This window comes from Halyomorpha halys, unplaced genomic scaffold, assembly GCF_000696795.3.
Source record: "Halyomorpha halys isolate HHAL.00 unplaced genomic scaffold, Hhal_1.1 Scaffold776.1, whole genome shotgun sequence".
NCBI classification, from domain to species: Eukaryota; Metazoa; Arthropoda; class Insecta; order Hemiptera; family Pentatomidae; genus Halyomorpha; species Halyomorpha halys.
In genome coordinates this window covers 29467-37276 of record NW_027114429.1, presented here as the reverse complement: position 1 = coordinate 37276, position 7810 = coordinate 29467, and the positions used below count along the sequence as shown (strand labels likewise).

Genomic DNA, 7810 nt, shown 5'->3' with positions numbered 1-7810 from the left:
TTTTTTTCGATTTAACACGAGTTTTTCCATTTAACACGCTTTAACATAGATCATGAATACCCCTACTATATCCTATCCTAAACAGAAATTCCAAACTAAAAGCAGAAACAACAGTTCTTGTATTTAAAACAATTCTTAGGCCACTGCTGACGTACGGCGGTGAAGTCTGGGGTGCGGCACCCTTCACGAAAAAGAAAAAATTACAATCTTTTCAAAATAAAATCCTAAGAATCGCAGTTAATGCTCCTTGGTTCATAAGAAACAGCCAATTGCATCGGGAATTACAAATGGAGTCAATAGGGGATTATATCAAAAAACGATTTATGAAGTTCCATTCCCAGTTTCCGACAGTTAAAGGAGTAGTTAAACCTACCTAATAACCTGGGAAACCCAACCTCAACCCGCAGACTGAAGCCACGGCTGCTGAAGAATATTCTGTTATAAATTCTATATTTATTAATTCATTATTTACACTACCTCTATTTTACTTATTATTATTATTAATTTTTCTTTGCTCCTCTTTTTTTCAAATTATCTTGTTTCATTTCACCATTTGTGGGTAATTGTTTGTTTTGTTAATTCTACAAATATCATTATTTTTTCTTATTGATTTTACTTTTCTCTTTTATTAAGAAGCATTATTCTTATATATTTATTTTCTCTCTTTTAATTATAACATTGTATAAAGTTAGGGTTGTCTTTTGACTCTCCCATAATCATCTATTAAAAAAAAAACTAATGTAACGGTTTTATCAACCATGTAAGCCCTACCAGGCCGAACTGATATAAAATAAATAAAAAAAAAAAAGGTTGAGATGAATAAATTCATTTGGGTTGGAAACGAAACTTTAAGGATTCATTTAGAAGTTGCTGTTGGCCGAAAGAGATTTATACTGGCTGGTTCCGGGGAGTTTGTCTTCATAAAGCGGCCCCGCATTCGTCATACTTTGTCTTTCCTTTTTTTGTGGTGGGTCGAGTTTGTTTTCCTTGTCCTTGGTCGATATTTTGCTAGCTTGTTGACAGAATATTTGGACTTTTGTTTACTTGTTTTGTGTCTAAATAGAATTGTGTGCTTTGTATTGAATTTAGTGATAACTTAGTATGTAATGTTTTATTTACTTAATAACATAAATTAATTGTTCGAATAAACATTACTAGCTGTTATCCACGGCTTATCTCACGCATATTTCAATTCTGCCTGTCCCTTTTAATTTATATGCGTTTATGGTTAATATATATAAATGATCGACCATATTTTTCTGAATATGAAGAAGTTCTGGGTTTCGGTCAAAAAGAAAAAAAAATCGTTAGTAACTATTTATACACCGACGTTTCGCCCCCCACTTCACAGGGCTTCATTTGGGCTAGAAAAATATAAAACAATTAAAGATACGTTGATAATATAAGATAATAAGATACATAGAAGTAAACTAAGGTGGGGTTAAAAATTATGTAAACTCAAATGAAATTTTTTTTTAAAACGAACAAAAATAAATAAAGATAATGTGAACTATAATAAGTATGTAAAAAGAAATAACATTGACTATTAGATTTAAACTGAACAGGAGACGTAATATCACGTTAAAATAGAAAAGTAGATATATGAGATAGAAAAACAAAATTGTAGGCACTAAGTGACGGAAAACTAAACATTTATGATTTAATTCAATATTTTATATAATTCTAAATTTGTTTGTATACTATTCCTTTTCAATTGTATGTTTCTCTAAATGTTGTTGTTATCTCTTTTGTTCTATAGCCCTGATGAAGACCTGAAACTCAGGTCGAAACGTCGGCATAAAATAAATAAATATGGTTTTGTTTATTTATGTTGTTCTTTGCTGGCCGCACCCTCCGATAAACTTCTTCAATCATTAATCTACGGTCAACTATCTACACCTCATTATGAAAACTAAGAAAGTAAGATAAGAATAAATACTAAATACAAATATAATAATAAATAAATTAAAAAAAAGTGTTGTTGAACGAGAGAGAAAAAGTGGATGTGCGATAGACACAGAGCAGAGGAGAGGATGTTTATATATATACATAGTGTAAACTTATATACATTTAGAGTGATTTTCCATTTTTGGTTATACATATAGGGCTATCTCATTAAGTCCTTCATATTCCTTTTGTCCTTGACCTTATACCAACCAAATTCCATACAAACCATTCTAACCATCCTAATCCTTTAGTTCAATCCTTATCTAGTTCCACCCATCCCTTCAATCCACCTCGAAGGTTGAAACGGCAGTGGCCAAGAAACTTATAGTAAAAATAAAAATGGACAATTGGAGTTCTGGCAATGGTCGGATTCTCCACTCAAGTTGAATGTTTGCGGCTTTAGCGCACTTGCTCAGCCTCCACTGGCTCATTACCAGTAATGCGGCGAGAGGGATGCGCCTGGGATCTTATGAGCTCTGCTCTACCCCTCATACGGGGGGGGGGATCCTCAGGACGATTGTGCAAATACTGTATATAAGAGTGTAAATGTGACCAGAGATTATTTTATTTTTATAATTATTTTATTTTATTTATTTATATTTTCATGCACATAGTTTGATTATGTTCATTTTCTTTATCCTTCTGTTTGTATATATTTTAATGTATACCGAGAGATTTTATTCTATTTATTTATTTATTTTTCATTCTTATTTTATTTTATTTTAATAAAATACAACGGTGTGGCAGATTTTAATATCTATCAATAAATAAAATTTGTGGCCGCGTTATGCCACTTAATAAGAAAACTGCGTTCTTTTATATCTCATATCTCATAAATATAGAAATAAAATAGGTTTCCATCTGTGCTATAACAGACTCGATTTAGATGATTTTTGTTTTGTAGAAAATTTCACATGCGTTGAAATGAGTGGCTGACAAAAACAATTTTGTTGTATTAGGTTTTAGAAATTATTTTTATAAATCGATAAAAAAAATAAATATATGAGAATAATCATAATAATATGAACCGTAACAAGCCACGAAGGGTTTGGGATTCAGTACTTTGTTAGAAAGTACTGTTTTTTGAACCAAGGTATACAAGGAGGTGTTTTTTTTTTCAAGATAATGCTCTACTGCCTGGGTGGACGCCGGGGGCTCTCAAACCCACAGAGATGACTCACGGCTATGGTGATAGTATAAATAACTATCTGGCACAGCCAGATTCTAACCCGGGTCCCAGGAATTTGTAGCACAGTACCTTACACACTGAGCTACTCCATACCTCTAAATACATTATGGTACGAATTTTTCCATCATTTTCCTAACATTTTAAAGTTCCCATATTCTAACTGTCAATTATATATTACAACTAAAGACTTAAATCGTCCCATTCTCTTATTACCACACTCCCTATCCTACAGATCATATTATAGGTCAATGTAAATCACCTCTCCTATATTAGGTTGGATATCCTCAATCGAATTTCTTTCTCATGAATCTGCAAACGTGATTTTAGTTCCTTCAAATCCTCACTCCACATTCCGCAAACATGATTGGTACCTTCAAACTCCTCCCTTACTACCATGGCTATTGCCACTCCGTCAGATCTATTTTTAGTTTCTAATCTTGACGTACCTTAGCTAAGCTGTTACACGTTCATTCAATAATAAAACTTTGAGTTTGCACAGATGCTACGTTCCTTAATTCGAGGAGTTGCTATAACCCTATTCTCCTTCTAAAAAAGGGATGGTGTATAGACCACGCCCCTGAAAGCAACTTTACGTTGCAACCAATAGAGATTTCGTACAATGTATTTATCTGTAAAACTATTCTTTTAATCTATAGATAAGAAGATGGTCAGGGTTTCAGTCAAAAGAGAAACAAAAATAGTTTACAACTATTTATTTTCCAACGTTTCGCCCCAATTTGCAGGGCTTCATCAGGGCTAAAAAGATACAAAAAAAGAACTGAGAATATTACAACAATAAGCTAATTTAAGCTAGGATAAATATTATGATAAATATTAGGAAGGAAGACATAAAATAGTATCACTATAAAATAAACTTGAATAAACAATGATAAGAATAAAAATAATTAACAATGGCAAATGTAAACATGGGGCCGCCCATAGCTCAGTGGTTAAGACATAGTCTTACCAATTTGATGTCTATTGGCGGTGCCGGTTCGAATCCGGCCTGTGACATTGACTTTTTTCATTGAGTGGCGGTCCCACAAAATGAAGAACTTTGACCCCCAACCCATGGTTAGGCGGCAGTATAGGCCTGACTTGGCCGAAAAAAGAAAGAAAAAAAAGTAAACATTTTTTCTTTTTTTTTTAAATTCCGTAAAATAAAAAAGAAGAAAGTAGAGATTAAATAAACCTCTTGAAAGAATAATTATTAAAAAAAATAATGATATTAAAATGATAATAAATGAGCATATTCTTTTAATCGCAACTATGAAGAGAATAGAAGTTGTAGTAAATGTTATTTCCAATAATTTGGTATATCTGTAATGAAAATCCTTTAAGGCGATCTCGAAAAATTGTACTTCTTTCTCTGTTGTGTTCAGACTCATTTCAATGTGAATATTAAGGATCCCAAAATATATTTACTGTTCTAAAAAGTAACGAGTGAATATAAAAGTGAATTAACTTGATCAATTTTTCAGTTATTTCGAGGAACAGTTTATAAAAAAATATTTTTTTTTTAAGGAAAACATTAAAGTATGAAGTTTGATAAAAATAATTCTTTTAGATTTAAAGGAAAAAGCAAGAATTATTTTTTTAGAATATTTAATGTTTACAACAATAATGTGTCTGAGATATGCAATAAAGGTTTGGAGAAAAAGAGCATAAAGGAGAAAATCATCAAGTTGGAAAGACTAAGCTTTGTAACAAGCAATATTTACAATAAGAAGAACCTATCGTCTAAAGCTAAAATAAGATATTACAACACTGCCATAAAACCAATAATTCTATACTGAAGATATAGAGTAGGATCCTGAGGAGAAATATGGCCCCAAGAAAACACAGGAAGGCTACATGGAGATAAATGACCTGGAAACCGAAATAAGAATCAGAAGACTGAGATTCTACGGGCACATGATGAGAATGGACCAAAGGAGACTAAACAAGAAACTCTTTGACAGAATATAAGAGCGCAAGGGGATAGTTGAAGCACATGAGAGAGGAAACAAAGAAATTGAAAAGGAGAGAAGAAGAGAAAAATTAATGATATTCGCGTGGTCTTGAAAGGCCGTTTCGTGGAAAAAAAAGTGTTTGAGAATAATTTTTTTCTTTTAATCCTTCTGCCTAGCCATTTCTGGCATACGGGGTGCGGTAGTAACTCTGAACTGTCAGCTATGGCGTGCCATCTGCCACGCCTACGAAAGGAATAGAACCCGCCTTCTGACGTCACTCACCCTGGTAGCGTTCTCTCTCCATTATATTCCTTCCTCCAAGGTTATATCCTTCGTGAAAACTTGCTCAACTACAAATGAAAGTGTTAGTCGTCGAAACGATCCCATATTACTGCCGGATTCTGTATATAAATATTTTCAATTAAATATCGAATCTTTGTTTGGAATCGCTGTTATATTTCGTTATTATCTTTCTCTAAATGCCATTATTTTATTATTCTTACATGGAGGTTTTTAAAGTGAAAAATGCTCTCTTCAATGTGTTCCCTATTGACGGACAGGAAGGTAACAAATCACTACAATGCCAGGGCATATGTAGAACATCTGATTTAGTTAGCAAGTTTAGTAAATGTAGTTTATAGCTTTCAACAACAAATTGATCAATTTCTTAAAAAATAACAGTCATTCACCCAATCATCATTGTAATACCCAATTAACATCCTTCGAGCAGAAGACGTCGATACGCCATGAGAAGATATGTCGCATAACCATGGCAACATTGGCAATCCGTCTTTGAAAAATTATGTTGTAACAGTTCTACTAATTTAAAAGCGTATAAAAATTCCAACGTTTCTTTCGGAACCCCAGGAGGTTGGTATGTCATGGTGTCGGGGATGCGAGGACAAAGTTCAGTAGTCGCATCTGGGCTGCGACCTTCCAGCGAGGTGGCAGCCCTGCTCCAGAAGAGAGGGTACAAGCTCGGCAAGACCATCGGCGAAGGATCTTATTGCAAGGTACCCGATCCTTCAAATCTTTTTAAGCCATAATATCGATAGTGCCATCTATATAAACAAATTGAAATCGAACATAACCTCAAATGTTGGTTAGGTAGTGTTCCACATGTTCATTTTGAAATAAGTCACTTTGTTTTTTTGTCTACCCATAACTTGAAAAGGTTTTTGTGTTATGGAACATGCCGAAAGCTTATCGGCAGAATAAAAATGTTACGAACAAAGCTCTCCTCCCTTTCCATATATTGTGTGGTTATAGGCTTGGACGGATCATCAACGAAGGTACCTTTAGCAAGGTAAGCTTGCACTGTATATAGCACCACCACAAGAGATTTTTTTCGCTTAGCTATTCTATTTATCATTTAAGTTGAAAACATAAATCATTTTATATTCATTATTTGACGGAACATTACTAATTTGATTTAACATAAAATGTATTAGAAAAACTAAAAATGAACGGATGGAGGTTTAGTTCGCCATAAAATTCTTATTTTACGGCCTTCTCATATATTTTATCACCTATTATTTTAATATCCATTACTTAATAATGTACCATAGCTCACAACTAAACCTGTGTCTTTTTTGAAATTTTCACAATGCATTTCTATAATCTCCTTTACATGGATTTTATAATAATTTTGCAAAAATATGTTGTTATTTACTATCGTTCCTTCAAAAAGGAGGGAAAGAATTACTTCTTGACCAGACTGTACGTCGATAAGCATGTGTGTTAGTTTATGATATTAACCGAAGGGAAATTTCAAGAGGGAAAATTTCTTTCCCTTTACTTTTTAATTAACCCTTTGCACTGGACACAGTTATGTTAAAGGGACGTAACCTAGCACCAATTCGACGCCACTTTTTCTCGAAAAAGTACACCCTGGTATCGCAATATTATAGAGTACAACTTTATGACCTAGTAAGGAATTGTAATGACATTTGGTTTATATCTTTTGTGGCCATTGAAGAACATATATTTACAAAAAAAAAATGTTTAATAAAAATATCTTTATTAATATTTATAACTTTATGTTATACAATACATTCTGTAAATTAGATCTTAGTTAAAGTGGAGTGTTACAGGCGTGTAGAGAAATCATCCATTGGTAGCACTCTAATGACATTTTACATTAGCAGGTCTCGTGGCCATTTTCTTTTCAGGCGCAGCGGAGGGTTCTAGGAAGTTTGAGTGGTTAGGGACTTTATAATGAAAGGAGTGATAAAAAAAAAAAGAAGTAAATTCTGAAGCAATTGGCAATATGATTTATGCTCTCTGTTGACTTTTGCTTGCATATTTATTTTGTAAAATTCATCTGTATGAATTTCTATCTGAAACTCGTCTTTACTATTGCTTAGCTCAGGAGACTTACTGGTGTTTGGTCGTTTTTCAATTAAAAAAAAAAAAAAAATAATAATTATAAATTGAAAGAAAGGATTAAGAAGTTGTTTTGGAAATTACTAATGGTAAATTACGAAATCACAACACTGTCTTATTACTGTAGAGATCTTTACTATTCCACATTTCAATACGATGTGAGTTATTTTAAATTTATATATAGGGAGATGGTCAGGGTTGCGGTCAAAAGAGAAATAAAAATAGTTTACAACTATTTATTTTCCAACGTTTCGCCCCACTTTGCAGGGCTTCATCAGGGCTAAAAATATACAAAATGAAACTATCTTAAGATAAAATGATAGAAATAAAAATACAA

At 32.9% G+C, this 7810-nt stretch overlaps 1 protein-coding gene across 1 annotated transcript in view; it reads left to right on the top strand.

Moving 5' to 3' along the window:
• Positions 1-6121: 6121 nt before the first annotated feature.
• Positions 6122-7810, top strand: part of LOC106686080 (Testis-specific serine/threonine kinase) — a gene marked incomplete at its 3' end in the record, with an annotated part of 9195 nt that continues 7506 nt past the window's right edge. The window contains 1 exon segment of the mRNA XM_067051624.1: positions 6122-6394. Coding sequence (XP_066907725.1) covers positions 6281-6394 — 114 coding nt within the window.